The sequence below is a fragment of the Rhinoderma darwinii genome, chromosome 3 (genome assembly GCF_050947455.1).
Source record: "Rhinoderma darwinii isolate aRhiDar2 chromosome 3, aRhiDar2.hap1, whole genome shotgun sequence".
In the NCBI taxonomy this organism is placed as follows: Eukaryota; Metazoa; Chordata; class Amphibia; order Anura; family Rhinodermatidae; genus Rhinoderma; species Rhinoderma darwinii.
The window spans coordinates 69,757,613-69,781,936 of NC_134689.1; the positions used below are offsets into that span (position 1 = coordinate 69,757,613).

Consider the following 24,324-nt stretch of genomic DNA (forward strand, 5'->3'; position numbering starts at 1 on the left):
CCGTGATCTGGTTGAGACCACGGTAGTCAATGCAGGATCGAAGAGATCAATCTTTATTTTTAACTAAGAAAAACACGGCCCCGGCCAGGGAGGAAGACTTTCGTATAAAACCCCTCTCCAAATTATCCTTGATATAGGCCGACATGGATTGAGTCTCTGGCAAGGAGAGAGGATATACACGTCCACGGGGAAGAGAGGCATTTTGAACTAGTTCAATGGGGTAAACATAAGTCTGATGTGGTGGAAGTGTCTCAGCCTCCCTCTTGCTGAAGACATCCGCAAACTGAGCGAAATGGGGGGGTAATCCTGCCAATGGCTGAGGCAGAGGAGGCTGGACAGGAAGGATCTGCAACAGACAGCGATTGAGACATTTAGTGTCACATTGGAGAACCTCTACGGAACTCCAGTCCAGGACTGGGGCATGTAGTCAAACCCAAGGAAGACCCGACAGTACAGGATTGACGAATTTGGGAAAAACAAGAAACAAAATCTGTTCTGAAAGAAGGGCTCCAACTTGGAGCTTCAGCGGCTTGGTCTCATATACAATCGGATCGGGCAGAGGCTGTCCATTCACTGAGGCAACAGCCAAAGATGTCTCCAGAGGAACTGTGGGCAACTGGAGATGATCCACTAGATCGTTTTGGATGAAGTTTGCCATGGATCCGGAGTCCAGATAGGCAGAAACCCGATGCATCTTCTCGCCAGACACTATGGTCTCAGGAATGGTCAGCTTAGAATAAAAAAAATTATTTCGTACCATTCTACCTAGGGTTTTCTCTGTTTATCGTTTCTGCAGCGTGTGGGTGAGATTTGTTCATAAATTCATCTAAATACATTGCGGAAAATCTGCAGTATTTTCACTATGTGTGAACATACCCTTACTCTACAACTACACAGCAAATTTTGAACACCCACGAGTTGTAGTAAAACCATGACATTACAGTTGCCTCAATACAACCACAATGTTTTCCTATGGAAAAGAAGAACACAGGCGTACGTAGGTTTTACACGGGCCGGATACTCTGCGGAAAAGTCTGCAGCGTATCAGACCCAGAACCTGCAGGGAATTGTGGCCCAAAGTCCACATCCATTTGTGCTTAATTTGGTCTATATAGTATTTACCTCCGTGGCCCTACCATAGCGACGCATCCCTGCTCCTTACATCTAGACTGTTACACTTTGTGTCTCCCTTATTTCCTCATAGATTGTAAGCTCTTGCGAGCATTGTAAATTAACTTTGTCACTATGTAATGTCTGATATTGCTTGTTTCATGTTCCCTCTAAATTGTAAAGTGCTGCGTAATATGTTAGCGCTATATAAATAAAGATTATTATTATTATTTATTATTATCTAGTCTCCATGCATACGGCCTCCTGTGATGAAACTGCTTCCCATCTGACTGCTGCAGCCTGTGATTGGCTGGAGCAGTCACATGGGATGCAGCGTCATCACAGGAGGCTGACAGCACAGAGAACAGTCGAGAAAACAAGGAGCCATCACTACGGCAATACCACAGGAGGTGAGTATGGACTTTATTTCTTTCTAATTTAACCATTTCACGACTGCCATATTGCTATATACGTTCCAACTGCCGATGCCCCTTGCAGTTGCCACGTGTATAAACGTTGACAGCCTTGAATGGAGTTTAATGAGTGCAGTGCTGCTTCAGTGTGAGCAGCGCTGCACTCTCATGTCTGCCGGGCTTTAAGAGCCCCGGACTACACCCCCCACTGTAGATAGCGCCACACACAACCCCCTGTAGATAGTGAAAAACACCCTGCAGATAGAGCTACCTAAGCTCCCTCTAGGTGTGGAATCCCCAGCCAGCTCTCTGGCAGGGGATTCCCCTCCTAGAGGGAGCCCCCGACATCTCTCCATCCCCACTGTAAATAGTGCCCCCCCCTGTAGATAGTAACCCGCCCCTTGTAGATAGAATTACTGTCCACCGTCGGGGGCTCTCTCTAGTAGTGGAATCCCCGGCCGACACTGAGAAAGGGATTCCGCTACTGGAGAAGCCCCTGGGTCACTGTCCATTTGGACAGTGACCTCAGAGGTTCTCTCTAGGAGCGGAATCCCCAGCCGACACTCTGACCAGGGATTCCGCTACTGGAGAAGCCTCTGGTGTCACTTTTTGTATATGGATATTGACGTCAGCGGCTCTCTCTAGGAGCGGAATCCCCGGTGTTACATAGTTACATAGTACGGTTGAGAAAAAGACACATGCCCATCAAGTGTTAGATCGCTCTGTGCCGGAGATTCCGCTACTGGAGAAGCCCCTGGCATCACTATCTGACAGTTATGTCAGAGGCTACTCCTGGAGCGGAATCCCCGGCCACAGCATTGCCAGCGCTGAGGCAGGGGATTCCACTTTAGAGTTAACCCCTAACATCACTGTCCATATATGGACAGACATCAGGGGCTCCCTCTAGATCTCCAGCCAGATGGATTTCACTCCACTTCTGGTATTTACAGAAAGGGGGTGCCAATTACAGGGGGGGTGCTGATACATACAGGGGAAATGGGACTATCTACAGGGGAGGTAGCGCTATGTGCACGAGTTGGTGCTATCGTCAGAGGGAATGTGGGGGGCTACAGGGGTTGGCGCTATCTACAGGGGGATGGTGCAGTCTGCAGGGAGAAGGTGCAATCTGCAGGGGGTGGCGCTATCTCCAGGGGGGATGGTGCTATCTACAGGTGGTGGCGTTATTTGCAGGGGATGCTATATACAGGGGGAGTGGCACTATTTACATGGGCACTGTGGCATTATATGGACACTACCTACAGGGGACACTGTGGCGCTATCTACATGGGCACTGTGTGTGGCATTATGTGGGCACTATCTACAGTGGGAACTGTGGCACTATGTGGGAACTTTGGCACTATTTACAGTGGGCACTATCTATGTGGGCACTGGCACTATCTACAGTGGGCAGTGTGGCACTATCTACAGTGGTATTGCGTCATTATCTACATGGGCACTGTGGTGTTTTCAGGTGGCTGCAACAAAAAAAACCCTAATGAATAAAATTCATTCATTTTTTTAACGTCCCTGAAAAATGGATGGCAAATGTCGGGGAAAAACGGTCAGACGGTCGGGAGATTAATTCAAATTTTGAGACACATTGATGCAAAACAGCCATGAAAAACTGACAGATGATCCTTTGTTAACTGCCCTTTTTATCACGTCGTGTGAATATAGCCATATAGCCCTCTTATCTGCTCACAGCTATCCAGGGCAGGGGAGTAGCTAGGGGGGGGGGGTCAGGCGGGGCATGTGCCCAGGCGCAACTTAGAGGGGGGCGCCATCACCACCTCCTCCTGCACTACAATTGTACCTGCGTCTATAGGACACAGGTACAATTTGAAGCAATGAATGGCCGGGTACGTTCCGTGCCCGGCTATTCAGCGCTTTTGTACCAGTGAAACGACTGGTACCTTTTGTACCAGTAAAGCTTCCGTCGCTGAAAGGCGCTGAATGACAGGCAAAGTTATCCTGCCCAGACAATCAGCACCTTTCATAGATGCTTCGTTCAACCCGCAGGAGACCTGCGCAGAAGAAAGCAGGTCTCCATTGCTGCTGGCCGGCGTGAGAACGGGATTAAGGTGAGTTTGAATAGTTTTTTGTTTTTTTATTGTAATAAAAAAAGTGTGTGGCTGTATCTACAGGGGGGCTTTATCTATGGGGGGGCTTTATCTACAAGGGGGACTTTATCTATGGGGAGGACTTTATCCACGGGGGGGCTTTATCTTCACGGGGGAGGGCTTTATCTACAAGGGTGACTTTATCTACAGGGGGACTTTAGCAACGGGAGGCTTTATCTACACGCGGGCAGCTTTATCTACGGAGGGGTGTCTACCTACAGGGGGGCTATATACTTGGGTGGGCTATCTATGGAGCACCATATGCAGGGGTGGGCTATATCTACAGGGGGCTATATACAGGGGTGGGCGATCTATGGAGCACTATATACAGGGGTGGGCTATATCTACAGGGGGGCCATATACAGGGGTGGGTGATCTATGGAGTACTATATACAGGGGTTAGCTATATCTACATGGGAGCTATATACAGGGGTGGGCTATCTGTGGAGCACTATATACAGGGGTGGACTATATGTGGAGTACTATATACAGGGGTGGGCTATATCTACAGGGGGCTATATACAGGGGTGGGCTATCTGTGGAGCACTATATACAGGGGTGGACTATATGTGGAGCACTATATACAGGGGTGGGCTATTTCTACAGGGGGGCTATATACAGGGGTGGGCTTTCTGTGGAGCACTATAGGGGGAGCTATTTGTGGGATACTATATAAAGGGGTGGGCTAGATCTACAGGGGGGCTATATACAGGGGTGGGCGATCTATGGAGCACTATATACAGGGGTGTGCTATATCTACAGGGGGGCTATATACAGGGGTGGACTATATGTGGAGCATTATATACAGGGGTGGACTATGTGTGGAGCACTATATACAGGGGTGGGCTATATCTACAGGGGGGCTATATACAGGGGTTGGCTATCTGTGGAGCACTATATACAGGGGTGGGCTATATCTACAGGGGGGCTATATACAGGGGTGGGCTATCTGTGGAGCACTATATACAGGGGTGGGCTATATCTACAGGGGGGCTATATACAGGGGTGGACTATCTGTGGAGTACTATATACAGGGGTGGGCTATATCTACAGGGGGCTATATACAGGGGTGGGCTATCTGTGGAGCACTATATACAGGGGTGGGCTATATCTACAGGGGGCTATATACAGGGGTGGGCTATCTGTGGAGCACTATATACAGGGGTGGGCTATATCTACAGGGGGGCTATATACAGGGTTGGGCTATCTGTAGAGCACTATAGGGGGAGCTATTTGTAGGACACTATATACAGGGGTGGGCTATATGGAGGCACTATCTACAGGGGGCTCTATGGCACACACTATCTACAGGGGGCACAGTGTGTGTGTGGGACACGGTGTATGGTGCTATTATAATTAGAGGTGCAGTGTATGGCGCTATTATATTTAGGGACGTACTGTGTGGTATAATGATAACTTTATCTTTATTTATAGGTGTAGAAATGTTGGAAAAGTGAGAAGCTGAAGACATCTGAGCGGCAAACTGCAGAAATGGGGTGTGATCGGGAGAAATCATCATAGAGGTCTGGACCGAATGGAGAAAAAGAACTAGAATCTGAGACGTAACCGGTGAGTCACTTAATGTAAATGTTCATTCTGCCTCTAATCAGCACTGTAGTCACTGTATGATGTGCAGCGAGATGATGGGTGGTATGATTATGATATGATTTATTTTTTGTGAAACAGCAACTCCCAGCATATCCTTATAATTATCATAGTTTTACGCCGTACAAACCTGTACAGCAGTGGTTGCACTAAATGAGCTGTATTTGTGCTGGTGCTGTATATATGTATTGGGCTTGGTTCTGGGGCTGTATTTATGTACTGAGCTTGGTTCTGGTGTCGTGTATAGAACTATATTGCTTGTAAAATGTACAAATGTTTTTATGCTCGAGTTACATAAAATGAAATTTGGAAAAGATATGACACGTCATTGATTGGTAGAGAAAACAAACACGGCGAGGGGGAAGGAGATGTCGGGAAAGAGGTTGGGCGGGGGGGCGCCAAACTGAATCTTTGCCCCGTGTTCTGGAGAACCTAGCTACGCCTCTGTCCAGGGTGACAGTGTAACACACACACACATATATATACATATATAAATATATATTCAAACAGAGAAAGCAGCAGCACTCAATCTCAATAAGAGAAAGCTTACATATGTGAACGGGTGCCAGCAAGCAGTCCAGATCCTAGGACTGTATCAATATTCAGGAGAAATAAATCTTGCAGCACTCCAACAGGATGAATGAAAAAAAACTGTGATTTATTCAAGCCAACATACATAGTCCTAATGTTGGACTGAAACGTCGCACCGCTGTATGTTGACTTGAATAAATCACAGTTTTTTTCATTCATCTTGTTGGAGTGCTGCAAGATTTATTTCTCCTGTATATAAATATATATATGTGTGTGTGTGTGTGTGTGTGTGTGTGTGTGTGTGTGTGTGTGTGTGTGTGTGTGTGTGTGTGTACATATAATATTGAGGAACATATATAAAAAATTACAAAAAAGTGTTATTTTTTCAAATTTTTAGTGATTTGTCTGCTCATAATAAAGATTAAAATCATGGAGTTAATTAAACTCATCCAGAAACGGAAAGCCTCATAAGTCGTGTAAAAAACAAAGTACAAATAGTTGTGATATTCAAAGCGGTTAAAAGATATTATCGTTTAAAGAAGTGCATATCAGAAATGGAAACTTTGATCTGGACACAGGGGTATCAATGACCCTTGGTCATGAAAGGGTTAAACAGGAATTAGGTATTTTTTTTATTTTCTTGCAATATTTGCTGTGGATTCGCAGCTTTTTAGCAGCAAAAATCGCAACATCTGCAATTTGTTGTGGATTTTCATTTCACCATTGAACTCATTAGGAAAAATCTGCAACAAAAATGCAACAATTTTGCAGCATAAATTGACATGCTGTGGATTGACCACAGCCATTATTATCCATAATAAGGGAACATTTAGACGTGGCGGATTTGATGTAGAATTTCACTGTGGAAAGGCCGCAGTGGAAATCTGCAGCAAATTTATTTTCTTTGGTTTCTACAGCTTTTTCAGTTAACTTTGTGCAAACATTGCTGAAAACAACGGTGTGGAAAAAAGCTTGCATTGAAGAATTTACATTTGGGGAGAAGCAGATTTTGATTGCAGAATTCAGCGTTTGTAATGAAAAGGCTAAAATATGCGGCAAGTAAGCTGCAAAATCCGATACGTCTCGACAAACCCTCAAATATGCACATTTTTCAGCAGATTTATTGTGTAATTGCTGCAAATTTGGTTATGGTGTATTTCCTTATGTTTCCCTTTATTTACTCCTATTTGTTGCGTGGTCCCTGTAATAACATACCACTCCGGAAATAATGCTAGCAAAAGAAAACATTGCTTATTAATCCCTTTCCGTCACCTGAGTTATTCTTAAAAGCTAGAAAAATGTCCCTTCTAGGAGGGATATACTGTATGAGATACTATTTTAAAGGGTACATATCTAGTATGCTTTATTTAGCGATGCAAAATTGTTCCTTTCAATTTTAGCTAAATGATAAATTTTAACATCCATCACGTAAATTCAAATATATGTGGTGCATACAAATAAATATATATATATATATATATATATATATATATATATATATATATATATATATATATATATATGCTTTCATGCAATTGAGCGCGCAAATAAAAGATATGAAAGCAGCCAGCATTGTCTTACTGGATTCATTTAAATGATCTAATTTGTTTTATAACAAGAACATGAAAAGCTGACATAAAGCTATGAATTAATGCAAATGGTTTCCAAGGACTATGTCGTGATTCTGATGCCAATGAATAAGCCAGTAAGTCAGAAATACAAAAATCCAATACCTGACTTGTTTTGGCGAGGGGCGTAGTCCATAACATACAGTTGACCTGTAAAAGAAATAATGCACAGTAGAAGAATCTTATTCTTGGCCAAATATTGGAAGGCCCCCATAACAGCCAAAATTCCAACTTAAACTAACAAAAAAAAAAGAAAAGAAAAAAACAACAACTGTGCAGTCTTTTAAACTGTATAACTAATACCAGAAATGTCTATACTGTGCATGCATTATAGCAATATACTATTTAGAATTTGTGCATACAGTACATTGAAGGTTAATTGCAGATTCAACAACAAAGATCTGCAACGAAGTTTAAAGCTTGTAAATTAGGTTTTCCGAAACCCTATTCACATGCTGCAAAAAATTCTATGCAGATATAAGGGCATGCTATATTCTGTGTAAATACCTTAGATTTCACCCATTGCATAAAAAGAAGTAAAATCTGCAAATGTTGTCTTTTGATGCAGACATACTGCACATTTTTCTGTAGTACATGTCTGCAATGTCTAAAGGGACTTCCAAGAAAAATTTACAATTTTCTAATACATCACTAATATTGGGGTAAAGGAAATTGTATTGGACATATTACATTGAAAAAACAGGCAACCAAATGTAATGGAATGTATTCACCAGGTAAAATTACTTGATATAAAGACTATTTCGAATTAAATGGTATCCACTTTTTTAATTAGGGCACGTTCAGATGTGGCAAATTTTCTGTGGAATTCCGCTGTGGACAGTCTGCAGTCGAAACCCATGGCAGCCTTTTTTTAAAATAAAATTCTATAACTTTGAAGGTAACTTAGTGCAAACGTTGCGGAAAAAGTAATTGCGGAAAATAGGCTGCAGTGCAAAACTTTCATTCCGTAGCATGCAGAGTCTGTTGCGGACTTACGGACTTTCCCCATTGAGTTGAATGGAGTTTAAAAATTCTGCAATTAAATCAGCAGACATAATGTGTGTTGTGGATTTGCTGCGTTTTGCGTTGCAGATTTCTTTGCAGGAACAGGAAATTACATCCTTCTCTGGTGGAAGAGAGGACTCCATTTTGGGCTTCCAGGCTTGAAGGAAGACACAAAATAATGGCAAGATATAGGAGAATGGATATTACATAGTTACATGTCCATCAAGTTCAACCAAGGGATGGGAAAAGAGAAGTAAAAAAAATTCTACACATAACAGCTTATATTTTTGGGTTCTAGGAAATTATCTAAGCCTTTTTTAAAGCCATCTACTGTCCCTGCTGTGACCAGCTCCTGCGGTAGGCTATTCCATAGATTCACTGTTCTCACAGTTAAGAAGGCTTGTCGCCTCTGCAGGTTGAACCTTTTTTTCTCCAGTCGGAGGGAGTGCCCCCTTGTTTTTTGAGGGGGTTTTACATGGAACAGGATTTCACCATATTTTTTGTATGTGCCATTCATATATTTACAGTGAAGGAAATAAGTATTTGATCCCTTGCTGATTTTGTAAGTTTGCCCACTGTCAAAGACATGAACAGTCTAGAATTTTTAGGCTAGGTTAATTTTACCAGTGAGAGATAGATTATATTTAAAAAAAAACAGAAAATCACATAGTCAAAATTATATATATTTATTTGCATTGTGCACAGAGAAATAAGTATTTGATCCCCTACCAACCATTAAGAGTTCAGCCTCCTCCAGACCAGTTACACGCTCCAAATCAACTTGGTGCCTGCATTAAAGACAGCTGTCTTAAATGGTCACCTGGATAAAAGACTCCTGTCCACAGACTCAATTAATCAGTCTGACTCTAACCTCTACAACATGGGCAAGACCAAAGAGCTTTCTAAGGATGTCAGGGACAAGATCATAGACCTGTACAATTCTGGAATGGGCTACAAAACCATAAGTAAGAGGCTGGGTGAGAAGGAGACAACTGTTGGTGCAATAGTAAGAAAATGGAAGACATACAAAATGACTGTCAATCGACATCGATCTGGGGCTCCATGCAAAATCTCACCTCGTGGGGTATCCTTGATCCTTAGGAAGGTGAGAGCTCAGCCGAAAACTACACGGGGGGAACTTGTTAATGAACTCAAGGCAGCTGGGACCACAGTCACTAAGAAAACCATTGGTAACACATTACGCCGTAATGGATTAAAATCCTGCAGTGCCCGCAAGGTCCTCCTGCTCAAGAAGGCACATGTACAGGCCCATCTGAAGTTTGCAAATGAACATCTGGATGATTCTGAGAGTGATTGGGAGAAGGTGCTGTGGTCAGATGAGACTAAAATTGAGCTATTTGGCATTAACTCAACTCGCCGTGTTTGGAGGAAGAGAAATGCTGCCTATGACCCAAAGAACACTGTCCCCACTGTCAAACATGGAGGTGGAAACATTATGTTTTGGGGGTGTTTCTCTGCTAAGGGCACAGGACTACTTCACAGCATCAATGGGAGAATGGATGGAGCCATGTACCGTCAAATCCTGAGTGACAACCTGGACATTAAAAATGGCTCGTGGCTGGGTCTTCCAGCACGACAATGACCCGAAACATACAGCCAAGGCAACAAAGCAGTGGCTCAAAAAGAAGCACATTAAGGCTATGGAGTGGCCTAGCCAGTCTCCAGACCTTAATCCCAGATCCGAGATCCGAGTTGCCAAGTGACAGCCTCGAAATCTTAATGATTTACAGATGATCTGCAAAGAAGAGTGGGCCAAAACTTCATCTAATATGTGTGCAAACCTCATCATCAACTACAAAAAAGTCTGACTGCTGTGCTTGCCAACAAAGGTTTTGCCATCAAGTATTAAGTCTTGTTTTCCAAAGGGATCAAATACTTATTTCTCTGTGCACAATGCAAATAAATATATATAATTTTGACAATGTGATTTTCTGTTTTTTTTTATATATAATCTATCTCTCACTGGCAAAATTAACCTAGCCTAAAAATTCTAGACTGTTCATGTCTTTGACAGTGGGCAAACTTACAAAATCAGCAAGGGATCAAATACTTATTTCCTTCACTGTATATAAGTTAATTCAATCCCCACTTAGTCGTCTTTTTTCAAGGCTAAATAGGTATAGTTCTTTTAATCTTTCCTCATAACTTAGATTCTACATGCCCCTTATTAGCTTTGTTGCTCTTCTTTGTATTTTTTCCAACTCCAGGGCATCCTTTCTATCAACTGGAGCCCTGAACTGAACTGCATATTCTAGATGAGGCCTCACTAATGCTTTGTAAAGTGGTAATATTATATCCCTGTCCCGCGAGTCCATGCCTCTTTTAATACGACAATATCTTGCTGGCCCTTGAAGCAGCTGATTGACATTGCATGCTGTTATTTAGTTTATGATTTACAAGTACACCCAGATCCTTCTCAACAAGTGATTCCACCAGTGTAGCTCCCCCTAGGACATATGATGCATGCATGTTGTTCGTACCCAGGTGCAAAACTTTACATTAAACCTCATTTGCCAAGTGGATGCCCAAACACACAGTTTGTTTAAATCTGCTTGCAATTCACAAACATCTTCCATAGACTGAACATTACTACATAAGCTTGGTGTCATCTGCAAAAATAGAAATAGTGCTATTAATCCCATCCTCTATATCATTAATAAATAAGTTGAATAATAGTGGTCCCAGCATGGAAACCTGGGGTACACCACTCATAACTGGGGACCATTCAGAGTAGGAATCATTTACCACAACTCTCTGGATACGGTCCTTGAGCCAATTCTCAATCCAATTAAAAACGAAACTTTCTAAACCTATAGTCCTTAATTTACCCATTAGACTTCTATGAGGGACAGTGCCAAATGTCTTTGCAAAGTCCAAAAACACTATATCCACAGCCGCCCCTCTGTCTAGGCTTCTGCTCACCTCTTCATAAAAACAAATCAGGTTGGTTTGACAACTTCTGTCCTTAGTAAAAGTGTGCTGGCTATCACTTACAATACTATTCTTTGTCACATAATCCTGTATATAGTCCCTCAATAGCCCCTCAAACATTTTACCCACAATGGATATTAAGCTTTCTGGTCTATAATTACCCGTGGAAGAAATATTATGAAGAGGGGGACAGAAATAACTGAACTAAGCTCTTTAAGAACTCTAGGGTGTAACCCATCTGGTCCCGGGGCCTTGTGTACATTTATTTAGTTTAATTTAGCTTGGAGCATCTCTTCATTCATCCAATTCAGTATATCAACTGATATATTAACAGCACTGGCACCGGCTACATCAGCTGCTCTTTCTTCTGTTGTATATACAGAACGCATTTTGGAACTCTGCTTTCTCTTGATCCCCTGTGACCAACAACTCATTACCACTATCTAGGGGTCCTACATGTTCAGACCTTTTTTGCATTTATATACTTGAATAATTTTTGGGGATTTGTTTTACTATCCTTGGCCACCAGCCTTTCATTTTGTATTTTTGCTGATTTTATTAAGCTCTTTATAATTTACAAAGGCTACAGCTGTACCCTCAGATTTGTATTTTTTAAATGCCCTTTTTTTGTCAGGTATTGCCCCTTTCACACAAGGTGTAAGCCATGTGGATTTTAATTTTAGTTGTTTATACTTGTTACCTGTAGGAATAAATTTTGCACTATAATTACCCAAAGTAGATTTGAAAATCTCCCATTTATCATTTGTACCATTATTTAACTTTAGTTCTTCCCAGTTTATATCTTGAATTGCATTCCTCAACCTGGAAAAATTGGCTTTAAAATTAAGTGTTTTTGCCCTCCAAGCCTGTGTTTGTTTTTTACAGTATATGTAAAACGGATCTATATCGTGATTACTGTTACCGAGGTTTTCACGAACATTGACGTTCCCAACAATCTCTGCATTATTAGAAATTACCAGATCCAACAGAGCTTCACCTCTAGTCGGGTCTTTCACGAACTGGAAGTCTCCAGTCTCAGGCCTCATGCACACGTCAGTATTCTGGTCAGTATTTTGCTTCAGTATTTGGAAGCCAAAACACGGAAGAGGTGCAAATCTTTCCATTATAGGTTTTCTCTGTTTATGTTACACTACTGGATTTGGCTTGCAAATACTGAAGAAAATACTGACCAGAATACAGACATGTGCATAAGGCCTTATTAATCTTGTAGTAACAATATCTGTTTTATCACTATTGGTTAGGTTTGTATGATGTCTGAATAGCAGCATCTGCAATCTTAAATAAAATCACAATTTAAAATCAAACTTCTTTATGTATATTTGTCTTTCAGGTGCATAACCGCCCACAATTGTGGTACACATCATGTCCAGGCTACAGTGACCGTAACAAACGGAATGAAGGCTGGACCTAAGTGTGTCTAAGTCAGTACCCAGACTGGGATGGTATGGTCGAAAGAGCGTGGGATGATTGGTAATTATTTTTATTTTTAAATAAACAGATTATATTTATGTTGCACAGAAAGTTTTACATAGTATTTTAATTATTTTTATTACAATAAGGTGCACAGTGTGCAATTGTTTTAAAAAAAAAATAATAATTAAATCATGTTGCATATACATATTTTTTTTTTAAACCCATTTATCCACCATGATGTACATTTACGTCATGTAAAGGCTTAAAGGTGTGTTTGTATTTTTCAGCTTTATGGCATATACACAAGATAGGGTACAAATGATGTTGGTGCCACCTCTGGAATCCGCACCTATGTCTATAGCAGCTCCCCCTGACACCTGTCATATCTTCTGCTGGTGTTGCTTAGGCTCTCGCCAATGATCTACGAGTTTTCTAGTTTTTTGACAAACAGTCAAGCGGTTTTCATTAAATTTTTCTCGTACCATACGTAAATGTTAATGTGAATTCAGTAAACAGCAATGCCATTTGGCCACTGCATTTTTCAAATAACTTGCCCAGGTACTAAATTAGTAAAATAAAGCATCACTGTATAAAGGTTGGAAGAAAAAAACAAAAAACACGGTGCCACATAGTGCAGGTTACCCAGGTAGATTATAGTAGAGAAAACCAATAAACTGCTAACCTGGTAAAGGATGAAATAAAGCTCTGAATAATGTGTGTGCTGCTGCCAAGACTCGATGCCGGTGATCCTTCAGGAGACCGCAGTGTATAGGTGAGGAGAAAAGTGGAGTCTTCAGGAGGCGCTGCTACACACAGGATAACATGCAGACCCGTAACGATAGTAAATCACGTATGCAGTTGAAGTTCCAAAGGTTTATTATAGAAGCAAGTGGCAACGCGTTTCAATGCTGGAACAGCATCTTCATCAGGCCATGAGGCCATCGTTACAGGTCTGAATGTTATCCTGTGTGTAGCAGCGCCTCCTGAAGACTCCACTTTTTCTCCTCACCTATACCACTGTATAAAGATTGGACATAAGTCAGAGTGAGCCCTTATATACATATGTGGGTGTTCCATAGGTGTCCCATGCATCTGTCTGACATTTATGGCCTATCCTGTGGATACACCTTTCACTAAAGCCTCCATGAAGTTCATCTACATCATGGTAATTGCAAAGAAATACAAGCTGTGCCTTCAGGAGTCTACTGGTAATGGGCTTATGCCCTCCCGTTGTCATTTTCAGAATGTCAGAAACCTCTGATCCTGCACCTTGGGGCTCATGCAGGTGTCAATGTTTTTGTTCACTGGATAATTAGCTCTCAAACTTCTTGGGAATGCAATCAAATGGCCTTCCTATGTGTGCAGAATGCTCCCCTGCTGATCAGCTGTTTTAAGGTGTTGCAGCGGTCATACGAGAGCTGCCTACCCTTCATTTCCTTTATTGCGCACACTGTTAATAATCGACAAAATTGTAGTGGCAGCTCACACTATTACAGCCTTCTCATATTGAAGTGAATGTGAGAAGGCTGTAATAGTGTGAGCCGTCACTACATATACTTGGATGCATACCGGACCCAAATACCAAAATTTAACATGTAGCCTCAAATGTGATTTATGTTACATTTTCTATACATTACATACGTAATCGATGGCGAACAGTAAGCAATAATTTTCTAAAGCAAATCTCTAACCTATCGAAAAGTTAGTCTCCATCCAAACAACAGAAAATTGCCCACTTTGAGGAGCTTCAGTTTCTGATCCCAAGCAGGGACCTATGATCGTAAGTATACATATATACACTGTCTAGACATATTTATATACATATATATAGGGAAACACACATACATACATACATACATACATACATACATACATACATACATACATACATACATACATACACAAGGATGTAGGCTACTGTATATGTAAAAAAAATATTTAGACACATATATGACACCTAGAGGAGCTTTTATGACATCCCATTATAAATACATAGCCATCAATATGGAGTTGGGGCACCCTTTACTTTCTGGGAAGGCTTTCTACAACATTTTGGAGTAAGTGGTATTTTTTGGAAAGTGATTCACAACAGTATTTGTGAGGTCGCATACTGATGTTGAACGAGAGGGCCTGACACAATCTCTGTTCTAGTTCATCCCAAAGCTGTTGGTTGGGTTGAGGTCAGGGCTCTGTTTGGGCCAGTCAAGTTCTTCAACACGAAACTCCCCCAATCATGACTTGATGGTCTTTAGGCACTGGGGCACAGTCATACTGGAAAATAAAAGGCCCAAACTCATTGCAAATTCAGTCAGCTCTTTATAACAACCCATTATTTTTCTTTTGTTTTTTAATTCTCTTTTCTATTGAAAAAAATGTGAGAAAATAAACAAACAAAAATGTACATGTGCAGATCCCCAAAAGTATAATGACATAGAATCAAGGAGTTTCAAGGATACAATATCTTCAGGGGAAATAGTAATGATACAGAGTAACTTCATCAGAGAAGAAAATATAACAAATAACCAGAGCAGCTGACAAAGTAGTATGAAAGGAATCCTATTACAGGGAATACAAATTTGCTCCACTACACAGTGTACAACCAAGTAATCAACAGAAACTATATACAAAGACTCAACATATACAGTGAAGGAAATAAGTATTTGATCCCTTGCTGATTTTGTAAGTTTGCCCACTTTCAAAGACATGAACAGTCTAGAATTTTTAGGCTAGGTTAATTTTACCAGTGAGAGATAGATTATATAAAATAAAAAAAAGAAAATCACATTGTCAAAATTATATATATTTATTTGCATTGTGCACAGAGTAATAAGTATTTGATCCCCTACCAACCATCAAGAGTTCAGCCTCCTCCAGACCAGTTACACGCTCCAAATCAACTTGGTGCCTGCATTAAAGACAGCTGTCTTAAATGGTCACCTGGATAAAAGACTCCTGTCCACAGACTCAAATAATCAGTCTGACTCTAACCTCTACAACATGGGCAAGACCAAAGAGCTTTCTAAGGATGTCAGGGACAAGATCATAGACCTGCACAAGGCTGGAATGGGCTACAAAACCATAAGTAAGACGCTGGGTGAGAAGGAGACAACTGTTGGTGCAATAGTAAGAAAATGGAAGACATACAAAATGACTGTCAATCGACATCGATCTGGGGCTCCATGCAAAATCTCACCTCGTGGGGTATCCTTGATCCTGAGGAAGGTGAGAGCTCAGCCGAAAACTACACGGGGGGAACTTGTTAATGATCTCAAGGCAGCTGGGACCACAGTCACCAAGAAAACCATTGGTAACACATTACACCGTGATGGATTAAAATCCTGCAGTGCCCGCAAGGTCCCCCCGCTCAAGAAGGCACATGTACAGGCTCGTCTGAAGTTTGCAAATGAACATCTGGATGATTCTGAAAGTGATTGGGAGAAGGTGCTGTGGTCAGATGAGACTAAAATTGAGCTCTTTGGCATTAACTCAACTCGCTGTGTTTGGAGGAAGAGAAATGCTGCCTATGACCGAAAGAACACCGTCCCCACTGTCAAGCATGGAGGTGAAAACATTATGTTTTGTGGGTGTTTCTCTGCTAAGGGCACAGGACTACTTCACCGCATCAATGGGAGAATGGATGGAGCCATGTACCGTCAAATCCTGAGTGACAACCTCCTTCCCTCTACCAGGACATTAAAAATGGCTCGTGGCTGGGTCTTCCAGCACGACAATTACCCGAAACATACAGCCAAGGCAACAAAGGAGTGGCTCAAAAAGAAGCACATTAAGGTCATGGAGTGGCCTAGCCAGTCTCCAGACCTTAATCCCATCGAAAACTTATGGAGGGAGCTGAAGATCCGAGTTGCCAAGCGACAGCCTCGAAATCTTAATGATTTTCAGATGATCTGCAAAGAGGAGTGGGCCAAAATTCCATCTAACATGTGTGCAAACCTCATCATCAACTACAATTAACGTCTGACTGCTGTGCTTGCCAACAAGGGTTTTGCAACCAAGTATTAAGTCTTGTTTGCCAAAGGGATCAAATACTTATTTCTCTGTGCACAATGCAAATAAATATATATAATTTTGACAATGTGATTTTCTTTTTTTTTTTTTTATATAATCTGTCTCTCATTGGTAAAATTAACCTAGCCTAAAAATTCTAGACTGTTCATGTCTTTGACAGTGGGCAAACTTACAAAATTAGCAAGGGATCAAATACTTATTTCCTTCACTGTATGCCAGTTATTGTGTGTAAAAAAAGGGTGGGTAAAAAAGGGAAAGGAGAGGAAGAGGGGGAGGGATATGGGATCCATATCAGAAATTACAAAGACTAATTTAAAGAGCCTTTATGTTCCCTTCATGCTGATCAGGTATTCATGAACGTCGAGTGTCTTCTATCTGCCCAACTAGCTAACTCCTCCATTCTGCAGATATTATCTACTTTTTCCACCCAGTCGCAAAAGCTTGGTGGGGAGGTATTTCTCCAGCGTAGGGGAATTAAGAGTTTTGCTGAAGTTAATAGATGGGTGGAGAGGTCGTTTTTGGAAGGCCTAAAAGCCGTCGAAGGTGACAATAGTAAGATTATCTCTGGGAAGGGAGGAATACTATTTCCTGTAAGACGGTGTATACAATCAAGAATCTCCCGCCAATAAGGTTTAATAAGAGGGCATTCCCACCAAATATGGAGATATGAGCCTATACCCCCCCCCCCAGACATCTCCAATATCTCTTATCAGGAATGAGGTTGATTTTGTGTAAATATTCCGGTGTTCGATACCACCTGGTGAGCAATTTGAAGGAATTTGTCTGGATTCGCGAGAAACCATGAGAGCTGCGAAGAATAACCATGTAAAGGACAGAAAAAAAAGGGAGGAAACCTCCAGCTCACCAGTTCTGCGTCCCACACTCAAACCTCGCCCGGATCTCTGCGATGGCCCACAGCGAACAATGTAAAAAAGAAGAAGGTATGATCCAGCGTAGTTTTTAGATAAAAAGTAATCAATGTTCCCACTTTTATTGAAATAGAAAATTAAAGGGGTTGTCCGAGATAAATTTTTATTTAAAAGTTAAACACACAATACACACATTAAATATTCCCTAATATACTTACCTGTGCAATCTTGCTTCTGTTCTCCGTTCTGGCAGCTCTTTTCTTCCGATCACCTGTCTTCTGACGTCACGTTTTCTTCCTCCTCCACTGTCGTGTCGTGTCCCGATCACATGGTCTCGCCCCAGCGAGACCTCGGATGGGACACGACACGTCACTGGAGACGTGTCGTTTCTGCGGGTGCCCGCCCAGCCTATGCAGCTTTTTTTCACTGTGAGCGCGCCTATGCGTGTTCACAGTGAAAAAAGTGAAGAGGGACGGCACCTGCGGGAATGTCGGGTCTCCGGCTGTCAGTGACTGCCGGGGACCCGGAGGAGAAGATAGAAGCAGCTTTCGCTGCTTCTGTCTTCTCCGATGTCTTTTTACACAGCGTTCAATGAACGCTGTGTATAGGAATAGAGACAGCAGCAGCGGCGCTGTCTCTATTCCTCCCGGTGATCATGTGACTGGTCACATGATCACCGGGTACCGTTAGTGGCAGACTGCTGCTGGGTCTAATCAGACCCAGCACAGCCCTATTAGTGACAATCGTCACTATGAGAGGGCTGATTTCCCCTGTAACTGGGGCTGCTGTGCAGCTCCAGTTACAGTGGAAAAGATGGTGTAAAAAAAAAAGAAAAAAAAAATATAATGTTCCCCAAAGGTCTTTTTTGACCTTTGAGGGACAGACAATAATAATAAAAAAATAGTAAAGTACAAAAAAAATAAAAATAATAAATACACATAAAATACCCACCCCAAAAAAATACCGTTCCCCCTGTCAATCATTGTTGTAACGCTAGCGCTGACCCAATTACCCTAATATAGACATGTAATATATAGAAATTTACGGTAGACAATGACGATCACAAATAAAAGGTCTATTTTAGGGTAAAACTATGTTATTACCAAAAAAAAATAGCTGAAACGTAAAAAAGCTTATTTTTTTACTATTATTTTCAAACTTTATGAATGAAAATTCTAAAATGGCAAAAAAGGTGTGTATAAAAACGCTAAAAAAAAAAACCTGCATTGTCTACGGAAAAAACGCCGCAAAAATAACGTCGTTAGCGCAACAAATAAAAAAGTTATAGCCATTTAACTAACACGTGCTAAAAATGGCTAAACGGTGCCCCGTCCTGAACTAGATAAGATCTTCTGGGGTCCTGTATCTAAGCCTACATTGTTAGGCTTAGATACAGGGTCTAACAAACAGTGTCACACATGGAGCTTGTATCTAAGCCTAACACAATGTAGGCTTAGATACAGGACCCCAGATGACATTCTTTTTATTCCTGTATTAGGGTATGTTCACACGGCCTATTTACGGACGTAATTCGGGCGTATTAATCCCCGAATTACGTCCGAAATTACGGCTTGAAATCGTTGGCAAACATCTGCCCATTGAAAGCAATGGGCTGATGTTTGTCTGTTCACACGAGGCGTATATTTACGCGTCGCTGTCAAAAGACGGCGCGTAAATAGACGCCCGCGCCAAAGAAGTGTCATGTCACTTCTTCAGACGTAAATGGAGCCGTTTTCCATGGACTACATGGAAAACCAGCTACAGTTACGTCCGTAATGGACGCGGCGTTCAAGCGCCTGCACATGCCGTTACGGCTGAAACGACAGGGCTGTTTTCTCCTGAAAACAGCCCCGTAATTTCGGCCGTTATGGACGCTGCCGTGTGAACATACCCTAAGATTAGTGTTTTGGGGCCCTGTATCTAAGCCTAACATGTGGTATTCTTAGATACATGGCCCATGTGTGACACTGTCTGCTTGGGTAATGTTACTAAGGCTACCTTGTGGTAGGCTTAGATACATGGTCTAACAGTATCACACATGAGCAGTGTATCTAAGCATCCCTCTTTTTTTTTTTTTCTTAGTTATTAGGTGTTTTTTACAGGTTGGGTCCTTGGTACTACATCAAGTTCAAGGACTACTTCAATGACACCTTTTTTATTTTTAATAAAATCGTTAACCAGTGTTGTGTGTGTTATTTCATTACAATATTTTTTCTATGTCCTTCTCATTTATTTAAAAATTTATTATTAGTTCATTATTAATGGCCACTGTCTAACAGCGTCCATTAGTAAGGCTTCATGCACACTAGCGTGTGTATTTTCCGCGCGTGAAAAACTTGCGTCAATCCCATCCGTGTGTTTGCGTTAGGGCGGATTAACACGAACGTGCTATACGTCCGTGCAACCCACGTGGTATTCACGCGGGTCGCACAGACCTATGCAAGTCTATGGGGCAGTGCAGACAGTCCGTGAATTTTACGCAGCGAGTCCGCTGCGTAAACTCGCGACATGTTCTATATTTCTGCGTTTTTCGAGCATCACGCACCCATTGAAGTCAATAGGTGCGTGAAAATCAGGCGCATCCCATGGAAGCACTTCCGTGGGACGAGCGTGATTCGCGCAACAGCAGTAAAATAATGAATGTAAACAGAAAAGCACCACGTGCTACAAACATCCAGAGTGTCATAATGATGGCGGCTGCGCGAAAACCGCAGCAGCGCATCCGTATGAACGTGACACGGAGCTGTCAAGTGCATTTTGCGCACGCAAAACGCCACCGTATTTGTGTGCGCAAAACGCACACGCTCGTTTAAATCCGCCCTTATGCATCAGTGTGCTTTTCGATTGTCATGTGTTATTCACGCACTCACAAAGCCAGCCCATTTTTACCTTCTTTTTTACAACAAATTGCTGTGTAAATCACGCACCAAACACGTGTGTGCTGTTTGTGGTTTTCACGCATGCATTGACTTCAATGTGAGTGTAGGTGCATGATAACGCACCAATAGAGGACATGCAGTATGTTTCACGCAGCGGACTCTCGCTCCGTGAAAAGTCACGCATGTGTCAACGGCCCCATTGAAATAAATGGGTTGCGTGTGTTGTGCGTTTTTTCAAAGCACAGCACACAGACTTGATTCACGCTAGTGTAAATCGCGCATAAGGCCCCATTCACACCACGTCGAAACCACGCACAGCACACGCGACCCATTTATTTCAATGGGGCCGTTTTCACGCAGCGAGAGCCCGCTGCGTGAAACATACTGCATGTCCTCTATTGGTGCGTTATCATGCACCTACACTCAAGTAGATGCATGCGTGAAAACCATGCACCAAACAAGCGTGTTTGGTGCGTGATTTATGCTGCAATTTGTTGTAACAAGCATTAAAATCGAGCATTAAAACTGCCTTGCGGGAAAAAGAAGCGACATGCTCCATCTTTGGGCGTTTACGCCTCTGACCTCCCATTGACTTCAATGGGAGGCAGAGAAAGCGTATTTCGCGTTGTTTTATGCCTGCGGCGCTCAATTGCTGCGGGCGAAAAACGCCACGGAAAACGACGCAAAAAACGCAGCAAAAAAAGCCACAAACAATGCCGCAAAAAACAGACGCAAAAAAAAAAACCCGAAAAGGCTACGATAAATGCCGCGAAAAACATCACAAATAAAGCCGCGAACAAAGAGGCAAAGAACGCCACGAAAAACGACAGGGAAAACGACACGAAAGACGCAATGAAAAACGCAGAAAAAAAAACGTAAAAAAAGACGCGAAAAACGACGCAAAAAAGGCTACGATAAACGCCACGGAAAAAGCTGCGAAAAACATAGCGGAAAAAGACGCGAGAAACGCCGCAAACAGAGGCAAAGAACGCAGCAAAAATCAACTGGGAAAACGCCACGAAAGACGCAACGAAAAACGCAGCAAAAATAGGCGCAAACAACGACGCAAAAAAAGAAATTATAAACGACGTGAAAAAGGCTACGATAAACGCAATGGAAAACACAGCAAAAAACATCGCAAAAAAAGATGCAAACAAACAAGCAAAAAACGCCAAGATAAACGAAGCGAAAAACGCCCCGAACAAAGCGGCAAACAAATACGCAAACAGCGCACAAAAAACGGGTAAAAACGACGCAAAAATCAACGTGCAGGGAGAGGTAAATCTGCCGCAAACTTCAAGACGGAATTTTGAGGCAGATATTCTTCCTGCAAAAAAACTGTGTGAACATAGCCTTAGTGGAGAGAGACATGAGATAGAAGAGGGTGGACGAGGGTGAGGGGAGACACGAAGAGGTTTATAGACCTGAAAAGAGAAAGAAAACATAAATGTGAAAAACATAATGGGGGGAGAACATTTGCTCATCATCCTTCAAGAATGTCAGCAAGGAGACAAGTCCAGTGAAGGAGGTCAGCGGGGAGGAGCAGGGACAGCTCACGTGAACTCTTGGAAGGTACGTGCACGCTCATTGCAGCCTGCAATGAGCGTGCACGGGAAAAAAGTTTCATAACAAGGAAAGATCAACAAACCAGAGCTGAACTGCATGTAAACAAACCGTGCTAAATTCAAAGAAGAAATGTGCTAAGTAGAATTTTTTTTTAAAATAATGCTTTATTTAGGTTGTCTGTATAAGGGGTAATGTATGACACAGTTTTTGAAAAAATGTTGGTATCTCGGACAACCCCTTTAAGTAGTAAGATAGAGAATGCAGTAACAAGGTAGTCTCAGATTGGCATAAGTCAGAAACCTACGCGTTTCGAACACAGTCTGTGTCCTTATTCATGGCAGATATTGGTGTGCAATGCGAGCCTCTCCAACATATATACTCTGGGATTAGATTTGGGGCGGTATAGTAAAAGATTGACACCCATAGCAATTAGCAATGCATGTGAGGAAGTAACCCCAGCAGGTCCAATTTAGGCCTGAAATGGCAAAATTTAAACGAAGGGTACGATGTATAAATAATTGAAAATAAATGCAATAACTAAAAATATAAGATATAATACAGATTTGGGAATAAATCCCATAATAATATCAGTATAGCTGAATGGAAAAAAGGAAATTTGAAACACATCGAATGAAATATTTAGTTGTTTGAAATAATGGCCATCCCTAATATAGCATAGGGACGAGGAGAAACTCGCAAAGCATCAATTGTAATAGAGAATTCTAAATGAAGAAAAATACAAAAGAGAAGTACTACTTATAATGTGACAAGAAAAATGTGACTGTAATACATGTAGACTACAAATAAAATGTGATACAAAATAGCAATGAATGATAATTTCAAACATAAAACATAAGAAAAGAAAATTCTTCTCTATGATATTGTAAAAACAATGATATAAGTGTATATAGAATGGCAAATAAATATATACACTTGCAGTTACCGTATTAGCAATATGTGCATTATTTTGCAACTAAATAATATATGTATGGTAAACCGCAACGCAACAGGGGCAAGTGTAAATAGGACCCGAAAAACATGTCAAATTTTATAGCAACGTGAAAAGGTGTTAGGACCATTATAGTAAGAGATTAGTAGAGGAGACCTCCACTTTTTGATTGTTAGATTAAAATAAATTTGGTTTTCCCTCCATGCTCAGGTGTACACCACCTATTGAATTGTAGAATTGATAGGAAAGGGGAGAGGAGGAAAAGGAGCGTGGAGGGTTAAAAGTCGCCTTCAATTATAATATATTGATACCGACTGGAATAAGAACAGAAAGATTATGTTGTGCAATGTCCCCTATTTGTTATTGCCACGTTGTAAAGTAATAATAAATTGTTACAATGTGTAGTTGCGACTTATATCTGATTCAACAAAGTAGAAAATCTATTGGTTACATTCACTACTTTGGTGAGATTAGAAGAGGTAGTGCTGCAAGGATAATAAGTATGTGTGAAATTCCTTGCATAAGCACTCCGCAAGAGGTTGTATTCAGATTCTGTGAGCAGCTGCGTATTGCCTGAATGCGTTTTTGGTCTTATTCCAATTAGTTAATTGGTTATACTAAGGTGCAATTCGGACTGTAAATTATGTTGATAAGCAGTTGGTTTGCTAGTGCGTTTTATATACAACGCTATTGTTTCAATCCTCGTTGGATATGCACCTCGGTCAGCATTGTGAATAAATAGTATCTATCATAATAAACTGCCTTCAATCAGGCGGCAGTCTGCACAGGTAGACAGGCTCTGTTTAAATTGTGAGCATTACTTGAATTATAAGATTTGCTGGTTGTTTGCTCCAGCAAATAATCAGGATGTAAGCTTGTCAGAGCCACGGCAGCTCAGTAGCCTGTGATGATATTATCACCACGTTCGTTCGTTCCCCCTTTGTGCGGAGCGAACTGACAGCTCAACACCCTGTAGTGATGTTACCACTACCTCCGTTCGTTCCGGGTTTGCAATGGACGAACTGATTGCGGTAAGATTAGATTTTTAAATTTTCTATTACTAATCTTGCCCTCTATAGTCGAAGAAGCTGACTTAGCTTGCCCCCGGAAGAAGCTGACTTAGTTCAGTGAAACGCGCGTCGGGACTATACCGACCCTGGTAATAGGGAAAGATTATCGACTATAGAGGGCAAGATTAGTAATAGAAAATTTAAAAATCTAATCTTACCGCAATCAG

The 24,324-nt window shown here is 41.6% G+C and overlaps 1 protein-coding gene across 11 annotated transcripts in view; it reads right to left on the minus strand.

Annotated features, from left to right (window-relative positions):
- The window catches only part of KCNIP1 (potassium voltage-gated channel interacting protein 1), a 1,275,893-nt gene that overhangs the window by 1,107,488 nt on the left and 144,081 nt on the right, over window positions 1-24,324 (minus strand). For 10 of the 11 annotated variants that reach the window (XM_075856391.1, XM_075856388.1, XM_075856384.1 and 7 more), the window contains exon 2: window positions 7,513-7,557. The exons of the other annotated variant lie outside the window; for it this stretch is intronic. In XM_075856391.1, the coding sequence (XP_075712506.1) occupies window positions 7,513-7,557 (45 nt within the window). The remainder of the gene's footprint in view (window positions 1-7,512; window positions 7,558-24,324) is intronic. 11 annotated transcript variants of the gene reach the window in all.